Source organism: Cyclopterus lumpus, chromosome 12, assembly GCF_009769545.1.
Source record: "Cyclopterus lumpus isolate fCycLum1 chromosome 12, fCycLum1.pri, whole genome shotgun sequence".
In the NCBI taxonomy this organism is placed as follows: domain Eukaryota; kingdom Metazoa; phylum Chordata; class Actinopteri; order Perciformes; family Cyclopteridae; genus Cyclopterus; species Cyclopterus lumpus.
Genome location: NC_046977.1, coordinates 19,503,973 through 19,529,798, shown reverse-complemented (window position 1 = coordinate 19,529,798; position 25,826 = coordinate 19,503,973). Strand labels below are relative to the sequence as shown.

Here is a 25,826-nt window from a genome sequence, read left to right as displayed (position 1 = left end):
AAACCTACGTCTCACAAATTAGATTTAAACTTTGGACATTAAATTGTATGTCAGACTTTGAATAAATGAATTTATTTGCTCAGTGTATACCAAACTATATTTGCATTATTTTTCTTTTTAAGAGAGTTGATTTCATTTGATTGTGAAATAAAATAAATCAGGTTTTACTAGGACGGACACCGTGTGTTGCACTACACCTAAAGAACAGGTAGACAACCAGAGTTCCCATTCAATTTATTAGATATGTTTTATAAATGGACACACTCAGACACATATGTTGAAAGTATAAAAAATACAAGATTACAGAATTTTCTAAACATTTTAGTGAGGTCTCTTCTTCATTGTCTTTGACACGTTGTTTTAACTTGAATGACTGACCAAAACTCATTTATTTTTTCTTACACAGCATAATAGTCTTCACTTTCACAAGTCCATTCATCGAGCAATTTACTATCATCAATGTCATGTTAAAATGATCAGAGCATATAAAACAGTCACATGCAGCCAGCAACTTCTCACTGAATCTGTACAGCACATCCTGTCAGCCAGTCAACTATTGGGAAATAGTGAAACAGGTTTTCAAATATATATGTACTTCAAGTTTCACTGTACTTTGTCTTACAAATTCTAAGGAAAGCTGATATCACAAGGGAAGAGGTTGAAATGGGAAACAATGATTAATGACTGGGAAGAAAACGGCTTATTAAACCGTTACTGAGGACTGATTGACTGATGCTCCTTCACGTCTTCCGGATATGTTGAGTCATTGGATAAATGGGGTCAAACCATTTTTAAATCGTTTGGATATTAGGATACAATATGTCTCAACTACACTTCAAATCATCACCAGTATGCTGGCAGGGAATTTGGGCTGTAGGACGTTACAAAAACCAAACCAAGAATGTATGTATCTTCAGAGACGAGGCAACGTGGCTGAGTTGCATTGATACGTGTTTCCAAAAATTCTGCAAAACAATGAATGAGCAATGCAAAAGTACTCATTTGCTAAAACCAAATAGGACAATATCAATCACACATGTAATAAACCTAGTGCAGCACAAATACACAACTAATGTTTTCTCAAGCATTAATGTACCATATAGCTACTGTGCCAAATCTGGCTCACCTTGTTCTAAGGACAATAACTCCTGCTGCTAATTCATTTTTTATTTTTTTTTGTAAATATATCTAAAAATACAACTCATCAACTTCAGTGTTATAGGAATTTGCATGATTTACTTGGTATTACACCGAGTATACACTCTCACTATTCACAGTGTTTCAAACTGAACAGTACAGGCCGACGCCTACTGTGCGGCTGGTAACTGGCACCATGTCAAGAGCCACTGTGGAGGTCGCAGTCAGAGCTCCAGTAATTGTAAAGCGCAAATTCAAAGAACTACTGAATTTAGCTTGAATTTCTCCAGATTATGCTATTAAACTCAAAGAGGAAAATGATTGTGTGCCTGTTTTATAGATGTAAGTAGCACAACTATCACTTTTTCAGCTTTCATTATTTTCTCATGATGTACTTTACCCTAAAACTTTTAACAGTTCATCTCAATTTCAGCAAAGCTTTCTTTAAAGATGTGTATAATAATGTAATATAATATAATATAATGTAATATTATAACTGAAACAACTCCTACAGAAATGTGGTACTTAAGTCATGAAGCAACTTTGCATAGAAAGTATTTATGTAGCTAAGAAAATAATGTTTAATATTTTCTGTATGGTTAACCACTTGAGTCACATGAAAAATAGTAATGTTATACTCATTTCCAGAAATGATCTCTCTCATTTATAGAGGCTAAGTTTAAAAAAACAAAACATATATTGCTAATAATTTGCACAAATCAAAATACCATAATGTCAGTTTAGGTAATCCCTACCAAAAAGAATGTGTTGTAACAGTAACCAGGATATGACCAGGACACTGACAAATGATAAAAATGATGTGCTTGTTAAAAAGATTAAAACAAATGATGTACTGTACCCATTCTGCACCTGACAGGATATATTCTGAAAAAGAATAATACTGACCAAGCAGACATGAATATATATCATTTTGATAACAAAATACTTATCTACAAATGCTTGTAATTGGATTGATATATATATATATATAAATATGTGTAACAATATATATGTATTTCTATACATATATATTTACAACAAAAGGTGCACTTAAATAATGTCATCAAGGAGATGTGGGGTGCCTACCCAGTCCAACGTCCTGGGTTCAGAGGCAGCCATAATCATGCACATAAATTGTTTACCTGTCCTCTTATCGATAGGATAAATAGTTGTGGGTGTGAACCTCTGGTTACTTTCCACAAACTCACAGAGTTGCTGATATACCTTTGGGTATTCATGGCGTAGGAAAACCCCTCGAATCCTTAACTCCCGTTGTATATTTATAAAACAGATTTCCCTGGCCTTCCTGCCTTCCTCTCCCTCTTTGTCGATATCTGCTGTTCCAGGGGGTGGAGTGAGGATCAGCGTTTCCATGTCACTCTCTTTCTTTTGAACTTTTCTCTCAGGGCTGAAGGAAGCCAGTGCCACCTTTGCATATTTTCTGACAGTTGGAGCTTCATTTCTTGGAGATGGCCCGTCAGGCATCTGGTCACCAACAGCAATGGATACATTCAAGATGAAACATTCGTTAGGGTCGTACTCTGTACCAGCTTCCTGTAGCTCTTTACAGTACTCCCCTAGGTTGTCTTTGAAGCTTTCAAGCTCTCGGAGAGACAGGTATGTAGGAGACATAAGTAGACTGTCCAGCCCATATTGCAGGAATTTACTGGATGCCGCAGGGTTTGGAAAACCAAGGAATAGAACTCCTCTACCTCGAGAAAGGTAGCCAACTTTGGCAATACGGGAGAAGGCTTTGTGGACTTCAACGGTCTCCCGGCAGTGTTTAATGATGTGACGGCATATGCTGCCAATTCTGCCATACAGGCAACTTTCTTTATGAATGTCCCAGTCCTCTCTGCGGCAGTTACGAGAGCAGTAGTAAGTGTAGCAGCTGTGGCAGGATTTAAAATATAGGCAAGCATTGAACAGGGTCTCTGTCCTCTGGCATTTGTTGTTCGAGCACATCATTGTATCGTCTTCATCTGGGCTCTGATCTGGAGAGCAATCATCTGCACTCTTCATTGCATCACTGGCCCCGTCCATGTCTCGAAAAGGATCGGGATTCATTCTTATTGAGGTTGGCTGCTTGTCAAGAGGAGCCGGTTCCTCTGTATATGCCTTTGAGCTCTTTCTGGACAGAGATACTGCTTCTTCCTCATCAATTAACTTCTTTAGTTGATCAAGAATGTCCTCACTTGCCCTTCTACTGGGTGGCTTGTAATCAGTCACAAGATCTGCCAGAAGCTCATCAAGTTGTTCAAGGCTTTGCTGTAGTGAGGCATTGTCATGTATCTTCTCTTTGGTTGAGCTTTCAAAATCTCGCTGAGACGGTTCTGGACCCTCGGTGCTTCTGGAGTCAATAATGTCCCAACTGGCAGACCGTCCTTCAGCCCTATTAAGTTTCCCTGGTCGAATGTCATTATCAGTGATTGTTATCTCAGGAGTGACAAACCAGAGTTTACTAGTACTGCCTTTTGATGTCTCTGTTGGGCTTTTGTCAATTAGTGAGCTATCAGACATTGATAAGGCTGCATAGCGTCTTGGTGAACTGGAAAGATTGACTACCACTGGTTGTGGTTTGTCCACTGTGGCTGCTGCAGGCTTCCTGGAGTCAAGAAGATCATCACAGCTCTGACCCCGCTGTACAGTAATAGGTTGTTCCCTCTCTACACGAGAGTTGAGAATATTGTCCCAGGACCTTGAGTAAGATTTTGAATCTAGGCCAATTCTTTGAGGTTCTACACATGGGTTGGCATACCATGGAGTTAAAACAGGCTCTTGACGGACTCTTGTTGGAGTGACTTGAGATACATAAGAGGCAGGATTGGTGGAATAACCAGATGCATCTGAGCCATACCAGTCATCTGTTTGTGCCTGAATAACTCTAGCATGTCTTCGGCCCTCTGTGTAATACGCCCTTGCTGGAATATGATGCTCTGGTGGCATTGCATACATGTCGCTGGAATAATAAAACCTTGGAGGAGCAGTCTGGATTTGGTAAGACCTTGGATCATCCCCATAAAATATTCTTGTTGGAGGTGTCTGTATGATGTATGGCCCTGGTTCTTTTGCTGCATAGGGTTTGGGATACCCTGTCTGCACAGAATATGGATAAGGCTCCATCTCAGAATAATAGGGTCTTGTAGTCACAGCATGTACCATCCGAGTCCTTGGATCTTGCACATATTGCACTTTTGGAGTATATGTTTGTCCTGGTGTGTAACGTTCATCATGAAAGCCAGAACTTGGTTGAGGGGGAGCAGTAGTCACATATCTCCCTGGATCATCTGCATAAAAGAACTTGGTTGGCACATTGGGACTGGAATGAGCTCTGCGTTCCCTTCCATAGTAATCACCTGATGAAGGCATTCTTTGCAAGGGAATCTCCATGGGTTGTATGTAACTATTTGGCATGCTGCGGGAATATTGATAAGCGTGCTTATCCTCTGTGCCTAATGAATCAGTGGGAGTTGGTGTTCTGGAGTAGGAGAAATGGCGTGGCACAGTTAGACTCCTACTCCCCCCACTGTGGTGCCTCTGCCAGGGTATGTCCACTTGATGTGTAGCCTGTTTCCGTCCTGAATGATGTAATGCTGCATCGTCAGGTTTGATGTCAACCCGACACCTGACATGAGGGCTAGTTGCTGGTTTATCCAGCACTCCATCCTCAGAATTATCAGCAGCATAGTGTGATGAGTATCTACTGCTGTCACTTGTTTGAGGCTGCAACTTAATAGGATGGACATCATGCATATGAGCCCTAGTTGCTGCGTGGGAGGACTCCCTACGCGGTGATACTTCAGGCCTCCAGTGAGAGTCTCTTGGAGCCCTTTGGGACTCCCTACCCTTCCTCCCTGAAGATGAGGACCCTTCAAAAGACACAGGGGTGAGACTAGTCTGGACCCGAGGGGCACTTTTTGACCTGGTCCTTCTTTTTTGTTCAGGGACAATGACTTCACTGATCATATCTGCAGCCATTGGTTGGGGAGTTAATCTATGGCTGAAAATGTCTGGAGCAGAAAAGCGGTATCTCTGCTGGCGGCCCAAAGCATTCCAGGCAACATCTGGGTTAGCTGCCTGCCTATCAGCCTTCTTGTATGGGGACTCCATTGAGTATTTGTGGGATTTTGGGTACTCCAATGACCTGTAGTCAAAGGAGCGACAGTGCCTCTTATTGACTTTACTCTTACTGTCCTCCAGTGTGCTGTAATTTATAGAATCACATTGTTTGGAGGGTTGCAATGACTTGTAGTGTGAAGAAAACGGGACAACTTTAATATCTCGATGCACAGTTGATACCAGTATGTCAGGAGGGTCTGTGCGTGTCATCTTAAAGGGACTCCTCTAGTTTTCTCCATCAAGTTTCTTTAATGTTGATGTTGCCTGGAGAGATGAAAAAAAAATGTTGTTAGCGACAATATACCAGGTAATACAAATTTGTTCCACCCATATGGAGAATAAATACTATTCAGTATGGGTTACATGTTAGCAAGTTAGTCTCTCGACTAAATATGGCAGAAATATTAAATATGTATATGATTTAACTTGGAAGGTTTGGTTGTGGAACAACAAAAATTCAGCTTGCAATTATCTTTCATGTAGAAACATGTTCAATAAAATAATTTTAGTGTTCTAATTTAAGGGGTTCTGAAATAGTTCAGGGGAACTCTAGTCATAATAGATGGATCTAGAGATATTAATATTTATATCTGAGTTTCAGTTCTTATCTACATGTTCAGGATTATGTAGAAACATGTTTTGACAGTGATTTTTCTGGAGTGCAGCCCATAATCAGTGATGTGATTTGTTTGCAAGTACTAACTAATACATGGTTACATTTTACATTTGTGGAGAAACATGTCACTTAGTTTGCCGAAGGAGAAATGGGATATTCACTCAATTGTAATTTTAAGACGGCATCTAGCAATCAAAAACAATGCAGGATTTAAAATATTAACAAAATTGGCTTTTCAAATGGTTTTAAGGAAAAGCACTCTAGTTAGACCTCAAGGATACACACAATGTACAGTTATAGTATACATGTTTGTTCCCAAGAAAAATGCTGCTGAACTTCCAGTTGAACTGATCTCGCTTCCTCTATGTCCGTCTGTCTCTGAATATGCTCCTGCTAATTCAAGAGTCTTCCTGATTGGCCTGATGAGTGCATCAAGTCCAACAAAAGTCCGAAATTGTGAAGTTTACATTTAATCAAGTCTCTATAATCAGGAGACAGTATCAGTATGAGACTATAACGTAGGAACAGCTAGGGAGCAATTTTGGGGTTAAGTGTCTTGCACAAGGACACATCAACATGGACTAACGGAGCCGGGGATCCTCTGATTGAAGGACGACTCGGCTCACTACTGCTCCCTACTGAGCCACGGTCGCCCAGACAACTAAATGCCATCTAAATGCCTACCCTATCCTACCCTATCCGTTGTGAAGCTCAAAGTGGGTGGCACGGGCCATCGCCATCTTGGCAGTGGTGACACAGACTAACTCCTGGCTAATCCGGAAATGTTGGTGGAGCTCTGGTGAAGCAGCAGACAGCTTGCAGCTAGCGACCTTTGACGGCAGCCACTTGTCACTCAAAGCGGCTACGCCCTCAATTGAGCCTAACTTTAAGCTTGTCATGATATAAGCTATAGAGACCAAACCCGTTTTGGTACCACGTGTTAACATGGCTTCATTTCTTCGCACCAGAAATATGCATATTTTGGAGAAATATGCTTCCGGTGTGACCGGCTGCATATTGCGGGTGGCACTTAACCCCAATTCTGTCTGAACCCGGTCCCTTTCCTCTATTGCCTGCACTGCAGCACACGTGACGGTGTGAAAGGGACACTACCATATCAGCAGAGCAGTAATGTCATGATGTACCTCCTTCTGTTTCATGGATTGGAGTTCCATTCATACATTGTCATATTCATGTAATGTGTTTATGTAACTTTGTAAATGCTGTTCATTCTGTACACATGACATCTATTGCTTCTGTCCATCCGGGGAGAGGGATCCTCCTCTGTTGCTCTCCTGAAGGTTTCTTCCCTTTTTTCCCTGTCAAAGGTTATTTTTGGGGAGTTTTTCCTGATCCGATGTGAGGTCAAAGGTCAGGGATGTCGTATGTGTACAGATTGTAAAGCCCTCTGAGGCAAATTTGTAATTTGTGATATTGGGCTATACAAAATAAACTGAATTGAATTGAATTGAATGTAATGATGACTTAATTCCCATTTAATTATGAATATATCGTAGTAATATCAAGATATGGTCGATGTGTTTTGAATGTGCTGCAACTTTTTGAATACTTTTGAACATATCAACTGTTAAAGTTTAGGGGTTCATATATTAATTAAATGAATCATTGATGTGAATAAGTGCCCCCCAAATAAAGTCAGAAATGTTGATGGAAGATTAAATGACACATGCCTATGCCATGTGTTGACTCACCAGAGATAATATTACATGAGAGTAGTTGTTTTACAGGAGAATAAATATTTGAAAGCAATTCCGACTGCTTAAGAGCCTTACTGCATTATATTCCATTCTAATTTGATTGCCATACGGCCCCACATTTTTGTGTTCTCCTTTTCATAAATAAAGACATTGATGATAAATTGATGCCGAAAAAAATCACCGGAATGCAGGAAAATTGTTTGACGCTCAACATTTCCTGGGGGAGGAACCCAAGACCCCCATTCATATATGTGTCTCCACCCATGTTGAAACCAAACCCTCGCCCTCGGTCAAAGCTCAGAGGTCAGCCGCCATTTTGAGGGATGAGGCCTTACATTGGCTTAAGACAAGGATTAGCAAAAGGCAGTGGAAAGCCCTTCATTTGTCACTAATGACTTGTAGCCCAGTGAATGATACATTATTCCATTTGGTGCCTCGGATCACACTGACTGCACTCCCTACTACATTAATTTAACATTGGATTTAAAAGGCAATAGTTTGCATTCATGAAAGATGCCGTTGAGTGGTGGGATTTGTCTACGATCAGTCACATCAGAGAAGAAACGTTGCAATTTTGATCTAGATAAAACAATAATAGATAATGACATTTCAAGATGTCTACAAGCTGTAATAATTCAACAAAAAAACATTTCAGGGTCTGTTACTCATAACATCATGATCTGTATTCATAGAAAGGTTTGTATTATGAATTGAGGAATTGAAAAAGAGTAGAATTACAAATATGCAGGAATTATGATTAATGTAATGATTATGAAAACAAATACAAGCTGCTGCAACCTGTGCGAGACCCCCGTAGGAGAAAGAAGATGACCCAGATTGAGTAACTGGTCGAGCAGACGCTCGGGTCGGAGCAGATGGAGGATGATTATGCTGTTGATATTGCTGAAGTCTCCCTAAAATCCTTTGGCAACTGCAGCCGAGTTCACATTTGTAAATGTCCTTTTAAAGGAGTGCAACTGTCAGAGAGCAGTGAAGGTCATGTTCAAATTTAATGTGAACAAAAAAAACTACAAGTCTTTCTCCAGTCCACCATATTGTAAATACTATCAGCCCACATGTTAACATTGTGGTGTAATGGTTTCATTCCCAACCCTTTTCATGAATGCTGAATCAGATTCTCTGTTGCCACTTCACTCAGACAAAGAAGATGTGACTATTGTTAGTACTCACAGCTGTTAAACTAGCAGCTTGTCTACAATGATGAGCAATGGAATATCAAAAATCTTTGAGAACAACATTCACAACCCTGCCTCTAAGGCTCAGAATGTCCCTTCAAATGGTTATTGTTTTGTTATTTGCTGGAAATATTTCTAGGACGTGTTTAAGATAACTTTTTTTTTTTTACTAACTACACGTTTTTAACACAATACATATCTGTGTATGAAAGAGTGTCAGTGTCAAGGATGTATTTTCTGCAAACAACAATACATGGCGTGTCTGGAAAATACTTATTGTGACTATTCCATATGCCTGTAAATACAGTGAGAGAAAATCAATGAAAGAACCTGAACCTTGGTTTCAAAATTATATTTCATTTTATTTGAGGATAGCTTGACGCCTTTCAGCCACAGATGGCTGCATGGAGTGAGTGTAACTCTGCCTTCACACTCTGTCTGTCAGCTCTCCTGTAAGTGGCCTGTAGGCAACTAAGAGGGTGTGCACATGACATCACTGAGAGTAACAAATGCTGTTACTGATATGTCTAATTTTCCATTTAAAGTCAATGTTGGGTCATTCCTTTAATCAGTAAAAATTGAAAAAGAAAAAAGAATGAACTTGTTTGGGGACCAGTTTGAGGCAGTGTAATAGAAGTGGAAGTGTACTCTTACTTCTGGTCAGTGATCATAGTGAGCACTGTTTTGTGTGGTGCATTGTGGGTATTTGCAATGGAGCTCAGTGCACTGCAACACTGCACCACTGGCCCTGTACACCCTAGAAAATGTCTCTCCGGGCAGAACTAATTCAAGCTCTCTAGACTTACCCTCCCCCAACATCAAGATTCAACACTACAGTGTTCAACACTAAGTACTCCATATAGCATGATGCATATACACTTTGAGGGGAGCTCTGTTCCACTGTTGTGAATGTGCCAGCTTGAAGCAAGTAAGGAGTTGGGGAATGGGAGTGTTTGTAAGAGTCATGCTGATGTTCCTACTCTCGCTGTCCTCCATGGAAATACAGTCGGATGTAAGACCTAAAGAAGGATTTGCAATCAAAACCTTTCAAGTGCGATGACTGCTCTCTGTCAAAAATACGAATGTAAGGGTACGCAGGATCTATAGTTTGGTATATACCTCAGTTTTATAATATGATACGTTTTCAGTACATAATATGATACGTTTTCGGTACAGAAAATCAGAAGATAAAAAATGTAAACATTAAAGGTATAGTATGTTTAAAAATGACTAGTTTGTATGAAGTTTTGTCAGAACATGTCTCAAAGCAAAAGTGTTTATACCTGTTCCAAATGGCAACACTCAAGGGCCAATATGATCAGAAACCTAACACATGAATTCCCTGTCCAACAATGATTTTCATGGAGAGGGAATAGAGCTGAAACCAGAATCTTTAATATCCACAGATAAAGTCCCTGAACACAAATTTCTCTTTAAAAAAAGATGAGAATAATATAATAGCGTGGCTTTTTTGGGGGACATAACTTCACATCTGAATTAATTTAATTTAAAGCTGCAGGGCAAAGACAATTCAGTTAAATACCTTTTTGTAAAATGAAGTACTTTATTTTTATGTTTTTCAATTTTAAATCCAGCCCTTATTGTAATTGAATTGAAAGAAGAACTTGTATTTATCATTAGAGTATTATTTATAATTTTTCCAGTTAAATTTTAAAACTGATAATAAATATTGTTGAGATATTATTCAATTGAACTTTCTTTTTTTATTTGACAGTCAGTTGTTGACTATATACAGACGTTAATACAACTGCAAGCCTATACTTCAATAATTATGGGACTAAATCCAGACCTTCGTATGAGGAAATTCTCTCTAACTGGATCTTGGACGCTTGTAGTGAGTTGTATCAAGAGGACGTAACGCTTGTAGTGAGTTGTATCAAGAGGACGTAACGCTTGTAGTGAGTTGTATCAAGAGGACGTAACGCTTGTAGTGAGTTGTATCAAGAGGACGTAACGCTTGCAGTGAGTTGTATCAAGAGGATGTAACGCTTGTAGTGAGTTGTATCAAGAGGACGTAACGCTTGCAGTGAGTTGTATCAAGAGGATGTAACGCTTGCAGTGAGTTGTATCAAGAGGATGTAACGCTTGTAGTGAGTTGTATCAAGAGGACGTAACGCTTGTAGTGAGTTGTATCAAGAGGATGTAACGCTTGCAGTGAGTTGTATCAAGAGGATGTAACGCTTGTAGTGAGTTGTATCAAGAGGACGTAACGCTTGTAGTGAGTTGTATCAAGAGGACGTAACGCTTGCAGTGAGTTGTATCAAGAGGATGTAACGCTTGCAGTGAGTTGTATCAAGAGGATGTAACGCTTGTAGTGAGTTGTATCAAGAGGACGTAACGCTTGTAGTGAGTTGTATCAAGAGGATGTAACGCTTGTAGTGAGTTGTATCAAGAGGATGTAACGCTTGCAGTGAGTGTATCAAGAGGGAACAATTCTTGAATTGTACCAAGACCATACAATGCTTGCAGAAAGGTATATTAAGTGGATGTATGCCAAAGAACACTCAACAATAAAAGGTCTAAAAAAAAGTCAGTCTGAGAAAAGGAAAGAAAAAAATGTCTTCCACTATGTTGTTGCTCCTATCACAAATTAGGTCATATGTCATTCTCCTGCTCATAAAGCTGGAATAGTAAGTCAGGCGAGTTACACTATCAAAAAGAAAGGCAGTGATACTTAGCAACATGCTAAGAACCGGTAGCAACCTCCATTATAATTCAGTGAGTGAGCTATGCTTTGTTAATGTTCTGTCGCCCATAGCGCTGCAGATAAAGAAGCTGTTAGTTGAGGGTCCAATAATAATTGGGCCTTTCAAGCTTGAGAGGATATGAAATTGCTTTATTAAAGTCCCTTCAACAGCGGGCCAGTAGACTGTAAGTTTGCGTCAATCTTACCCATTCTGAAGTGCTAGAATGTCTTTACATCTCTTTTCATGACCACAACACATGTCACACCAGTTCAACGTTGATGCCAAATTAAACCAAATATAATATAGCACAAAGACTAAAGGTTATCTATAAATTAATCACAATGTAGGATTACATTGACACTTAACCCTAACATTGCTCCCGTAGCCTATGGTGTTTGAATGTTGTATGAATGCTAGATAGTCCTGATGGGCAGGTGGTACCTTTTCATGGTAGCTCCTCCCATCAGTGAATGAATTGGTGAATGATTGGGCAAGACACTTAACCCCAACAGTGTTCCCGTAGCTGTGCCTCCGGTGTATGAATGTGTGTGAATGTTAGTTACTCCTGATAGACAGGTGGCACCTTAGCTCCTCTTATCAGTGTATGGATGGGTGTGAATGGGTGAATGATGTCATGTAGTGTTAAAGAGCTTTGAGTGGTTGGAAGACTAGAAAAGAGATAAACAAGTACAGGTCCATTCACCATTTATTCTTGGCTGGTTGTTTGTAAGTAAATACTAGATATCGCCTCATATTCCTCATATATATTGTCTCTATCACAAAGTCTTTGATATACAGGACCACATGAAATGTATCACATGTCCACACAAAGACAAGGGTTTCTCATTCCTTCTCAGCACATAACCTTGTAGCTCACTGATACACAGGTTTGCATGCTCTCAATCTGTTTGCTTTTGTCTCATGATTGTTCCTGATTCTACGAGCCTAGTGTCACGTGGCTCAGCCTCTTGACACTAATATAAGGGAACTGACTAGCTGACTCTTCAGCTCTAAAAACAAAGAAAATGAGCCTATGATGCTTTAAATGAACTATTTAAACTTTAAATAATTCATTTAAAGCATCATAGGCTCATTTTCTTTGTTTTTCTTGGTTGGTTGGTGTGGTTAAGGTCAGGCAACTGAAACACTTGGTTGATGGTGGTTGCGGTTTAACAAATAGCAATGGCTTGTTAACCAGACCCACCAGATGGTTTATTACACAGAATGATCTGAGAAGCCGTCATTGGAAACTGTTTGGAAAAGGGCAGTCACTTAAAACAATTAAATACTTGGTAAGGGATTTGATGAACCATCTGTCAATCAAACTCCTGCTGAAGCAAGTCGGGAGATGAGCAAAAACATCTTTCCCATCAAGAAAAGACTTCAGTGCCATTTTCTCTCGTTCTTTGCTCCCGGGATACTTGAGTGATCTCGTGATATTGTGAGAATCTAGCTGCCGTGCAAGGTAAATGGATTGTGCCAGGATCTGGTTTCCCCTCATGAAAGTCAGATGTACTCTAAGCTTGTCTCCCACCCTAAGGTGTGGAGGGAGGGGGCTACATAAAATACACTCTTTCCCCAACAGGACTGAACTGCACATGAATCTTGTACCACATAATCACTCTCTATGGACATGCTCTTTATGGATACTGGGCTGGTTGATGTGGTATTCTTCGCCCCACACGTAACAATTATTTTCATGACATCTCATCATGCATGTGTCTGTAAACCCCATCACATAAGAGCTGACAAGATCTGGGGCTGAGTCTAGACTATCTGGGACTGAGACCAAGCTATGTGGCAAATTGTGGGTGATCTCTGCTATTCTGCCTAAATTTGATTTGATTTTACGGCTTTGGTGCCCCGGGAAACGGGTGCCGTTCATCTGAATGCACCACCCACCCTGCAGTGACACATAACCGGACAAAAAACGTCTCACCTCAAGCAAGACCTTGGAGAAGAAACGGGCAGGAGAATTGGCAGCAAGCCAGAAAAAGTGAAGCTGTCCGTTTCATTTCTTTGTATTCAAGTAATGAATATATAAATGACGATAAGATGGTACAATCTGCATGGGAAATTAGGAAAAGCAAGAAAATAAAATTGGTTATGATAATCATCCTCTTATAGAGATCTATTTGACTAAAAGCCGTTTCCACTCTCTTATGAATAGTTTTCTTAAATTCGATATTTTATTCATAAATAGTGCTCTTATTGCTGAGCTGGCCTGTTTACTTGTCCAACACATTCTCTTGTAGTATTGACCCTGTGTTAAACTACCTATGACTATAATCTAGTAGAAATAATAAAGTTCTGTCTTCCTCCTGCCCTTCCTCGCAAAAAAAAAAAAAAGATCCATGTTCTTTTATAAAACAAATTACATTGAAATGAGATTGCTCTCACTAGATGACTATAGACCAACTATCAAACAAATGTACCATTACAGAGGCCGACATAAACACTTTACAACAGCTATAACATTAACCAGCTGGCCATTTATCATATCCAGGCAACGCTATTACTAACTAGCACTAGCGCACTAGTGCTAGTTAGTAATAGTGCTATTTAGTACCAGTGGGCCGCGAGCCCGACAGCCAAGCAGAAGCTGCATCGCACGCCGTGGACTGACTGAGCACGCATACATAAGGACATTATCCAGGCCGCCCACTCCCTCAGTCTCTCTGCATCTCCACACACGCACACACACACACACACACACGCACACGCACACAAACACACACACACATGTATTCCGTTTCCTCTCTTTATGGGATGGATTAACCTTCTTCAAGTAGGCCTACAACCACAGTGTAACATATGAAGAATCCTGTTAAAGCTTCAGCAACATAATAAGCCGTATCTTGGTTTTGAGAAGCCTAAATATGCATCAGCAGGGGGAAAAGAACTAAGTTCTATGAGTTGGGAAAGTCTGACAAAAATAGAGAATATGCACCATGCTCTAATTATTTATTACTGTTGATGAGACAAAGAAGTCAAACCCTGCAGACAGGGTTTAAATGCATCAGTGTCAAGGCCGCTATAATCCGCAGCTCCTCAAAGGGCTACAGAAATAACAGAATGGCAGGTGTGTGGAAGACACATCTGTGCAGACAGCAGACTGATCAGAAACCTGAAAAGGCTCACTGAAGTCTAAGAAGATATAAATACCCAGCTCACTCAATGTTAACCATAAACATCCAAACTTTGATCAAAGACAAGAGTGTGCTTGTTAGTGTGCATGGATTAATCTATTTCTGCAGCAGTGAATCATGGGCGGGTGCTTTTTTTGGAGTGTGGTTTTACTACGCTGCCTTGCCACTCGGCACTAGTTGGTTGGTTAGTTGATCCACCACATTAGTCTTAATGTCTCAACAACTACTGGCTGGATTGCTGTGAAATCTGGTTTGGCCTTTCATGTTACTGGTCAGGATACATTGCAATAACGCTAGTGATCCTTTGATTTAAATCTAGTCTAGTACTTAAATATCAATACATTAACATTGTCATCACGAGCATGTTAGCTTGCTAATATTAGCATTCAGCTCAAACTACGCTTGCGCCTGTAGTGTCACACTAAGCTCAACCACTGGAAGTATGGCTGCCCGGCATATCGTGTCAGCATCATTTCAATGTCCTCATCGGCAGTAGTCCCACTGCAGGATGTGCAACGTCGGCAAATTAACCCAAACACATCAAGCTGCTTGAAAGAAAACTTGCACAGTTCTTCATTTTGACAAATGTCAACCTACGTTTGATATTTGTGCTGTGTTATCATCATTCATATCTATACCAATATTTGATGCATTGAACTTAACTAAAAACAAATGTACAACATGTATGGTGAATTATCTTGTATTGTTTTATACAGCAATATATATCACATAAAATTAAATATTGCAATGTAATTTTTTTCTAGTATCACGCAGCCCTAACTGGAAGATAGCATCAAGCTGATGACAGCTAGTTCCAGTAGCTTGAAAAATAGCAATATGGCATGCAGCCGAAATTTGGATACGGACTGTTGCTGCTGTAGTAACTCCAATTTAGCCATCGCAAACCCGAGCACCTCTTCCACTCTCCTCACAGCTCCAAGCGGCAAGGAGCATGTAACTAGAGCAGCCGAAGACCACCAGCCAACGTTAGCTAGCTAACTAGCCAGCTGTGGTGTGATTGTAATGCATGGTGGTTACACGGATAAACGCCTGGGGAGAGGCGAGGGGGGGTTCTGAACAGAGGACGTTAACATTCTTTTATTTCATGACACAATATTAGTCCCAAAGGGTCGACTCGATGGCCTTGCGAGATTGGGGCTGATTTATAACAGTACACACTGTTCGGAACTATGAAATGGAAATTGTTATGAATTCGGTAAGAAATATCCACATGAACAGCAGCACTGATGTGTTTCATCAAAGTACAGACATGCCATTTAGTCTATGGCATGAAAAACATGTTGCAGTGTGCAGTTACTCTTTAAACTTCCTGTCCCACCACCGTATTGCTAATTGCACCTTCAATTGAATTTCAGAAAGCATGACACCACCTTCAGTGTGTTTTCCTTTTTTTCCTTTAAGAAAAAGAACAAACTAAAAAGAGCATCACAATCTCACTAATTGATGTTTGTATAGGCATAGGTTTGTGTGTGTGTGTGTGTGTGTGTGTGTGTGTGTGTGTGGGGGGGGGGGGGGTTCTGCTGCAGCTTTGGAGGACATACCCACATTAACTGAACAATTGGACGATGATTGGTCACTAGATTTCGACACAGTACAGATAAATGATTAGTCAAGTAATGGGATAACTCGTCAATAATGAAAAATTGTCATAAGGCATGCTGATTTATTGAAGAAGTTCTTAAAATTCCTCCAAAGTCAAATGTGAATGTAAGGTTAGTATTTTAGTTGCACAGCAGACATTGTTTAATTTATTCCACCTATCCGCCTTTCTATCAGTCTGTCTGTCTGTCTGTCTGTCTGTCTGTCTGTCTGTCTGTCTGCACACGGCCTCTGTGCAACTCTGCAACATCTGGCTGAGGCTTTTCTGGCGGAACAACTGGCTGCGACGCCGCGGTGCAGAGGGCCCGTCGCCGCTGAGCGGACGTCGCATTGACGCGCCGAGAGCAAACACTGCGTAGCCCTGACGGCCGCTGCCGCGCCGCTGCCGCGCCGCGCCGCTGCCGCCTGGAGCATCCTGATGAGGATGATGTCAGCGTTCGAGGATTGGGAACACGCGACCACAAACACAACGTCATGCTTTTTTAAATTTTTTGCAGAAGCTCCGAATGCATATTTTAATATGTGCACATATGCAAACTTGATATGCACAATCCTTACGGTGATGAATCTGTATCACCATCGCAACGACGTCAACTGAGATATAAATCAAGTGAGTGGAGGTAAACTGCATTGAGTCCAAAGCCCGCTGCCTTACCGCATCAGTCCGGACTGCCAGCCTCTGCTCATCCATTCCTTTCCCCCCACACGGAGGCGAAGCGAGGCAGAGCGATGCTGGTTTCCCGATGACGACATCGGACATGTGCAAAAGGTAGAGCTGCAATATCCGCCTTGTTGGTCACATTCCCCGGAGCTTCTTCCTCTCCTCTTCTTTACGCGACATCGTTGGTAGATTTCTGCGCAACCCCGCTGCACCATCCACGTATACGTGTCCGTAACCACAACCCCCCCTCCCCCTTCACACACCCTCTTCTCTCTCTCTCTCTCTGTTCCTCTCTCTGTTCCTCTCTCTCTCTCTCTCTCTCTCTCTCTCTCTCTCTCTCTCTCTCTCTCTCTCTCTCTCTCTCTCTCTCTCTCTCTCTCTCTCTCTCTCTCTCTCTCTCTCTCTCTCTCTCTCTCTCTCTCTCTCTCTCTCTCTCTCTCTCTCTCTCTCTCTCTGCCCCCCCCCTCCCCCCTCTCTTCATCACGCCTGCAGCACTGACACGAGCGTCCTCCATCTGTTTGACTGTGACGAACATATTTCCATCAGGGAAATCCGGTGTGCGCATTTATTCTCCTATCAGGAAGAACCATATTTATCGGTTTACAGATGTGGTGACCCTCCATGACCTTGACCTCAGCGCCGCCGTCAGGAGTGTGTGTGTTTTGCATGTTGTGGGCATGATGAGTCAATCGGCAGAATTGGAATGGTCATTTGAAGGCAGAGGGGTCTTAGTCTTCTATGACTATATTTGGGTTTGTGATTTATAGACCAAACGATTATTTGATTGGTTATGAAAATGATCAGCATCAGATTTCACCTGCAGGTCGTTGTATCATGCGAGCATCTGCTTCTATAATCCTTGCTCCTTGAGCGTTTCTATCTCTGATGTTACACTTTTAGTCATTTCTAACAGATTCCTGCATATGAATAAAGATATCTTCGTATGTTAGTCTGATTAATGAGTTACGAGATTAAACTTAAAACAAACACGTTTAAAACAAACACGTAAAAAAGCTTAATTAATTGATGGATTGACCGATAGATCGGTCCAAGTAGTTTTCAACATATTCAACACACTATGTCTTAGGCCAAAGTGCTGATCCACAGTAAATTGTGATCTTTTGATTGTAATGAACACCTTTTAAGTTGATCTGATTAATTATGTAGGAGTTAATTAAAGTTCAGCAAAAATGGGCAACATTACACTGTATTCAAAATAGTTTTTTCCTGATGGGTTTACGGTAGAGGCTTCTTTGTACGTCTCCACATGTTACACGTATACATATACTTCCCACATTTCATAGATAGGACCTATAGGTGAAACCTACTGCTAGAGCTACTCATTTCTAACGAGTAGGGGGCGCTGTTGAGTCATGTTGATACACCCAAGCCCAAGACACATCTTTCAGGTCTGAAGAGTGTGCCAAGTTTGTTGGGTTTTTGAGCACCTAATATAAATAAATAATAATAAACACCACAGTTTCAGTAGAGCTTTCAGCCAATGCAGCACATCTTCATACTCGAAAAATGACATATTTGGCCTTTTTGCATGAATAATTGCTTCAACCATTATAGAAATAATGCCTTTTCTGTCAATCCAATATGAAAATATAAATTAAGATTGAAGACTTTTTTGTTTTGTTTAACCAGATTTAAGGATATTAATACATTTCTTGATTGTTTTTAAATCTTGTTTTCTTTTGCATTATGTTTTGATGCTTTTAATGGTTTCATGTGAAGCACTTCATGTTCCCTTGTTGTTGAAATGTGCCATACAAATAAACTTGCCTTGCCTTTTGGAGCTAGTGTTGCTACTACTTCCACTGGAAAAGAGTTAGGCTGGGTTTTTAGGTTGGATCTTTTTTTTTTATCTTGCATATTTTTGCTAGATTCTCAAGATTCCCAACCTGAGCTTTAATTGCAGTACTTGAGTAAATGTACTTAGTTACTTTCAACCAGTGGCAGGTTTGACATAATACAGTCCTCAGATGACTGACGGAGATGTTGCTCATGTGAACTAAGGCACTGGGCCTCCACCTCTCTCTCTGTCCACTGACACTGTTGGTTCTCAGCGTCAGGTTTGGGTTACACACACCTGCAAGTGATACAGGCCAATGCATATCTTGCTCTTCATGAATTATTACAGAGGTGGCAACTTGTAGTGAGCATGTGCATCCAACCAGGCTGCCGGCAGGTGAAGCGTTCAGTGTGGACGGAGCAACACAGACGGGATGGACATCTCTGTTCTGCCTAACAACAACCACCCGGAGAAGTTCCTCCAGCTGGACGTCGGGATGCTGCCGGCCACACATGGCATGTTCCAGGTCGGGGCCGTCATGTCCAGTCAGAAGCACTGGCAGAACAGAGTCTACTCCCAGGTATGAACTAAATGTCACAGTGTCATCTCGCTGTATACTTATGTCTCTTGTTTCTCTCCTTTGACATGGATAACTGTTTTTGGTTCCTAAAAAACGATTCCACATGACAACCCAATACAAAGACATGAATGATCTTGGAGCAAAGATCATGATCACCACCTGGAGCGGCGTGGAGATAGTGGGCATGAAACAAGAGAGCAGGACAGTGGTGCATTCAGTATTGATCCAGAGGATCCAGGGGTCAGGGGCCAGGGGCGTGGTCTAATATGTGGTCTAGAATCCAGACATTTTGTGAACAGAAAATGTAGGAAAAGTTGCCCTTAGAGCTGTCTCCTTGTAGTCTTGGTTTTCCTTTGTGATCATTTAGAGTCTCTTTGTAGTTGTTTTGTTTCTCTTTGTAGTAATTTAGAGTCTCTGTGTAGTTGTTTTGTTTCCCATTGTAGTAATTTAGAGTCTCTTTGTAGTTGTTTTGTTTTCCATTGTAGTAATTTAGAGTCTCTTTTTAGTTGTTTTGTTTCTCTTTGTAGTTGATTTGTTTCCATCTGTAGTAATTTAGTCTCTTTATAGTTGTTTTGTTTCTCTTTGTAGTAATTTAGAGTCTCTTTGTAGTTGTTTTGTTTCCCTATGTAGTAATTTAGAGTCTCTTTGTAGTTGTTTTGTTTCTCTTTGTAGTAATTTAGAGTCTCCTTGTAGATGTTTTGTTTCCCTATGTAGTAATTTAGAGTCTCTTTGTAGTTGTTTTGTTTCTCTTTGTAGTCATTTAGTGTCTCTTTGTAGTTGTTTTGTTTCTCTTTGTAAAACTTTAGAGTCTCTTTGTAGTTGTTTTGTTTTTCTTTGTAGTAATTTAGAGTCTCTTTGTAGTTGTTTTGTTTTCCATTGTAGTAATTTAGAGTCTCTTTTTAGTTGTTTTGTTTCTCTTTGTAGTAATTTAGAGTCTCTTTGTAGTTGTTTTGTTTCTCTTTGTAGTAATTTAGAGTCTCTTTGTAGTTGATTTGTTTACCTTTGTAGTAATTTAGTCTCTTTGTAGTTGTTTCGTTTCTCTTTGTAGTAATTTAGAGTCCCTTTTTAGTTGTTTTGTTTCTCCATCCATCCATCCATTATCACCCGCTTATCCGGGGTCGGGTCGCGGTGGCAGCAGGTTCAGCAGGCCGACCCAGGCCTCCCTCTCACCCGCAGCACTTTCCAGCTCATTCTGGGGGATCCCGAGGCGTTCCAAGGCCAGCCGGGAGATATAATCCCTCCAGCGTGTCCTCGGTCTTCCCCGGGGCCTCCTACCAGTTGGACGTGCCCGGAAAACCTCTAATGGGAGGCGTCCAGGAGGCATCCTGGCTAGATGCCCGAACCACCTCAGCTGACTCCTTTCGACACGAAGGAGCAGCGACTCGACTCCAAGCTCCCCCCTGATGTCCGAGCTCCTTACCCTATCTCTAAGGCTGAGCCCGGCCACCCTACGGAGGAAGCTCATTTCGGCCGCTTGTATCCGAGATCTCGTTCTTTCGGTCACGACCCAGAGTTCGTGACCATAGGTGAGGGTTGGAACGTAGACCGACCAGTAAATGGAGAGCTTTGCCTTCCGGCTCAGCTCCCTCTTCACTAAGACGGTACAGAGCCTGTTTTACTGCTGCAGCCGCACCGATCCGCCTATCGATCTCCCGCTCCACCTTACCCTCACTCGTGAACAAGACCCCGAGATACTTGAACTCCTTCGCTTGGGGTAGGCAGTTTGCCCCCACGACCGGGACGGAATCCGCACTGTTCGTCCTGAATCTGAGGTTCGACAAGCGGTCGGAGCCTCCTCTCCAGCACTCTGGCATAAGCTTTTCCCGGGAGGCTGAGCAGTGTGATACCACGATAGTTCGAGCACACTCTCCGGTCCCCCTTCTTGAAGATGGGAACCACCACCCCGGTCTGCCAGTCCATGGGCACTGTTCCCGACCCCCATGCGACACTGAAAAGGTGTGTCAACCAAGACAGCCCAACAATGTCCAGCGCTTTCAGCATCTCAGGGCGGATCTCATCCACCCCTGGCGCCTTGCCACCAAGGAGCTTTTTGACTACCTTAGCGACCTCTGCCAGGGATATGGGTGAATCCACCCCAAAGTCTTCCGGCGCTGCCCCCTCTCCAGGGGACATGTTGGCCGGGTTTAGGAGTTCCTCAAAGTGCTCTTTCCACCGCCCGACGATGTCCCCAGTCCGGGTCAGCAGTTCCCCCCCCCTGCTGAGAACAGCCTGGGGTAGACCCTGCTTTCCCTTCCTGAGCCGTCGGATGGTTTGCCAGAACTTCCTTGAGGCCAACCGAAAGTCCTTCTCCATGGCCTCCCCGAACTCCTCCCATGCCCGAGTTTTAGCCTCCGCGACCATCGTCGCTGCAGCCCTTCTGGCCCGCCGGTACCCGTCAGCTGCTTCAGGAGACTCCTGGGCCAGCCAGGCCCGAAAGGCCTCCTTCTTCAGTTTGACGGCTTCCCTCACCCCCGGTGTCCACCACCGGGTTCTAGGGTTGCCGCCACGACAGGCACCGATGACCTTCCGGCCACAGCCCCGAGCAGCCGCGTCCACAATAGAGGCTTTGAACAAGGTCCACTCGGATTCCATGTCCCCAGCCTCCCTCGGGATTTGTGAGAAGTTCTTCCGGAGGTGGGAGTTGAAGACCTCCCGGACAGGATCCTCTGCCAGACGTTCCCAGTTCACCCTCACTACACGTTTGGGCTTGCCAGGTCTCTCTAGCCGAGTCCTCCGCCATCTGATCCAACTCACCACCAGGTGGTGATCAGTTGACAGCTCTGCTCCTCTCTTCACCCGAGTGTCCAAGACATACGGCCGCAGATCAGATGATACGATTACAAAGTCGATCATTGATCTCCGGCCTAAGGTGTTCTGGTACCAGGTACACTTATGAGCCACCTTATGTTCGAACATGGTGTTCGTTATGGACAAACTGTGGCTAGCACAGAAGTCCAACAACAAAACACCATTCGGGTTCAGATCGGGCAAGCCGTTCCTCCCAATCACGCCCCGCCAGGTTTCTCTGTCATTGCCCACGTGAGCGTTGAAGTCTCCCGGGGGCTCGTGAGTATCCCCACTCCCGCCCGGCGCCTCTCACCCTGGGCAACTCCAGAAAAGGACAAAGTCCAACCCTTCTCCAGGAGCTTGGTTCCAGAGCCCATGCTGTGCGTGGAGGTGAGCCCAACTATATCTAGCTGGTACCGCTCCACCTCCTGCACCAGCTCCGGCTCTTTCCCCGCTAGTGAGGTGAAGTTCCACGTCCCTAGAGCTAGTCTATGCTGCCGGCGATCGGCCCGCCCAGGTCTCCCGCCTGGCCCGCCGCCCGGTCTACATAGCACCCGACCCCGATAATTCTCCCTGCGGGTGGTGGGTCCACAGGGTGACTGCTGCTCCATGTTGTTCTTTCGGGCTGAGCCCGACCGGGCCCCATGGGCGAAAGCCCGGCCACCAGACGCTCGCCGACGAGCTCCCCTCCTGGGTCTGGCTCCGGGAGGGTGCCCCGGTTTCCCTTGTCCGGGCAAGGTGGCTACAATCCGTGGGCTGCTTATCATCAGGGTTTGTTGAACCGCTCTTAGTCTGGGCTCTCCCCCGAGACCTGTTTGCCTTGGGACGCCCCGGACAACATAGCTCCCAGGATCACTGAGCCACTCAAACTCCTCCACCACGTTAAGGTGGCGATTCATAGGAGGTTTTGTTTCTCTTTGTAGTAATTCAGAGTCTCTTTGTAGTTGATTTGTTTCCATCTGTAGTAATTTAGTCTCTTTATAGTTGTTTTGTTTCTTTGTAGTAATTTAGAGTCTCTTTGTAGTTGTTTTGTTTCCCTTTGTAGTAATTTAGAGTCTCTTTGTATTTGCTTTTTTGGGCCCTGACACTTTTGCAGTAATCCATTCATGTCAATATGCAACACACTGAAAAAGTTTAAAGCAAAATAGGACTGTTTTTTCTGCCAAAACAAAGAGAGAAAATAAAGTAGGAATTTCTTAAAATAGGTCAGAGGCCTGGGTCATAAGTAGTAGAAATGTGAAGTTATAGTCAAAATTGTTGCCCAATGGCCAGAGAAAACAGAGGAAAATGTTGTACACCTCCCTATGACCCTAAAGAGGAAGATCCTACAACAACCACAATACTCCTAATGTTGCTTTTTAAATCACTGAAGCCAATTAACGTTGTGTGGGTTATTTTTTTCTAATAAAAGACACAGTGGGTACATTTTTATTTCCCAATACTGTATCACAAATACTTAGTCTAGTCTGTTATTCTGATCTGCGGTGATTGGATAAGCGTATAAAAGCATTGACACTGTCAGAAATCCTGTCAAAATAAAAGCAAGGAAAGCACAAATAAAATACAGAAATCATGGACATCATGTATTCTGGTTTAGGCTCCATTGTATTTGAGTCTCCAGTGTCTTCTCTTTGTCTAAAGGAAGCGTGTTGGTTGTGGTGAGAAATCAACCGCTGCCTCAATGTCTCCACAGAGGGGGCAAAGGGTAAAGACGGAAAGCTGGCCTCCTCCATCCCCAGAGGCCACTCCTGTGGCGTTTGAGGACAGGTACCTGGAGAAGCACATCACACCAGTCACTCTGAAGTCCAACATTAAAAGGAACCCTCTGTTCATAGACATGAGAGCGATGGAAGCGGTTGACAACAAGAAGTCCAAGCCCTCCTGGACCGTCAGGGAGTACGACACACAGACAATCCACGGGAACCTCGACGACTATTTAAAGGTGGTTTGTGGAGCGGAGAAGAGGCTGTGGATGGTTGACAAGACGGATGGGTGAAAAAAAAAAAAAAAAGTCAGAATGGAGGACAGCTGAATAGATAAAGGGATACACTTTGTAGATAGTTTGGTTCATTTCATATTGTTGATGGTGCACAACTGACCCCCAGGGGACCAAAAGCACCATGCAACGCGCATCAGTATAGGTATGAAAAATGTATGCCTATTTTCATTTTCTTTGCAGGAGGAAGAGAAGACACCAAGAGACCTGGACTTTTGGCTCGAGGATCTCTACACACCAGGATTTGACTCTTTGCTGAAGAAGAAAGAAGCGGAACACATGAGAAAAAGACTTTGTAAAATCATGTCTGTAATCGTTTTGGCTGTTTGTGCCGCACTTATTGTAATCATAGTGCCAGTTATGGTTCTACAGAAGCAAAACTGATTGATGAGGACGTTGCCATTGTACACTATCGTACAACTATTACCACCACTTCTTCGTAAAGCGGTGGTAATAAATCATTCTGTTTTCATTATATTCTGAAAGAGGACTAGAAAAATCATAATGTATATGTTTTGGCTACACGGCTGGGGACCATGAATATCCACGGTAATCTGGCAGGTTGTCACTGAAACATCTCGCTCTGTACCAACATCCTGGAAGTGACCAGTGGAGAAAAAAAGGGTTGCTTACTGGGCCAGAAAATGTACATTTGAACCGACGGTGGAGCCTCTTGGACGGCAGCAACCACCAGCGTGACTTGCAGTCATAGCAAACACACTCCTGACAGTCCTTTGAAACATGACCCAACCACACCTGAGCTCCAGTGGCTTCCCACTGCAAGTCAACACCAACTGAAAATCAAGTTTCTTCTGACTTTTATTCACGACAATAAAGTATGTGCTAATGGAGGTATTGCAAATGTAAGGTGATTCAAAAGTAATTAGATAGTAAAGTGCAAGAATAAGAATTACTATGGATAATATAAGATGATAAATGTGTGAACACAAACATGGATTTTTTTATCCAGCCAAAATAGCCAGTAAATGACTGACATTGACAAGTCATATTTAAGCCTTAAGGTACAGGGAAAGGATTACTCCCCGCAGTTGAAATATTACAGAGCACAAAAGACCAATTTCATTTGATTGATTTATTGCAATAAAGATATACAAAGTATTGGTAATCATAAATGTTAAAATGTTAGAAAAAGCATATCTGTGACTTAACAATACAGCATATCAAAACATTACTGCTTCAACCGGCTGAGTCGGTTCCCTCCATGTTGGTGTGAAAACAGGTTTGATCTGCTTGGTTTTTTTACGTAATGTCTTTTCTTCAAAAGGCATTGAAAAGATAGAAATACAGACTCAAAAAAGGGAAAAAGGGACACGATTTGCTATAGTCAAAAGGCAACAAAACGATTAAAAAATAAAATAAAACCAACATGCAAATTAACTTACAACCAAAACCAAAAATACACCAAAAAGAAAGTGGAGAAAATCCTGAACTAAAATAAATATCTTTCTCCATTTTGAAATTCGACATAATCCACTCTTAATTTATGCCATTAGTCTACGGAGTTTATTTACAGGTTAGTTTGTTCGCAGTGTGTACAACAACATCATCATGGCTCGAGGGGGGGGGGGTAGGGCGGGGGGGGCTTTGGCAGGAAATACATGGGATGTCAAATGACGACATGGTGGCTGACAATGAGTACAGGTGACATTTGGTTTGTTCAGTAGAACAGAAGCAGTCAGACAGGTTTCAAAATCTATCAGGAGATAAATGAAGTCGCACA

General features: G+C 42.3%; 2 protein-coding genes across 3 annotated transcripts; one reads left to right on the top strand and one right to left on the bottom strand.

Annotated features, from left to right (window-relative positions):
* Positions 1-2,187: 2,187 nt before the first annotated feature.
* On the bottom strand, positions 2,188-17,150 carry ajm1 (apical junction component 1 homolog). Of its 2 annotated transcripts, none has more exons than XM_034546542.1 (2): positions 16,919-17,150; positions 2,188-5,520 (listed from the first exon to the last, which is right to left on the bottom strand). In XM_034546542.1, the coding sequence occupies exon 2, from the start codon at positions 5,464-5,466 to the stop codon at positions 2,188-2,190; it is 3,279 nt and encodes a 1,092-aa protein (XP_034402433.1). In that variant the 5' UTR covers positions 5,467-5,520; positions 16,919-17,150. The 2 variants fall into 2 exon arrangements, with proteins under 2 accessions (XP_034402433.1, XP_034402434.1); XM_034546543.1 differs by lacking the exon at positions 16,919-17,150 and having other exon boundaries at positions 2,188-5,341; positions 5,437-5,521.
* A 2,005-nt stretch (positions 17,151-19,155) lies between these two features.
* LOC117740759 (major intrinsically disordered NOTCH2-binding receptor 1-like) lies at positions 19,156-24,469 on the top strand. Its single transcript, XM_034547306.1, has 3 exons — positions 19,156-19,302; positions 23,783-24,031; positions 24,278-24,469. The coding sequence occupies exons 1-3, from the start codon at positions 19,156-19,158 to the stop codon at positions 24,467-24,469; spliced, it is 588 nt and encodes a 195-aa protein (XP_034403197.1).
* Positions 24,470-25,826: the final 1,357 nt, after the last annotated feature.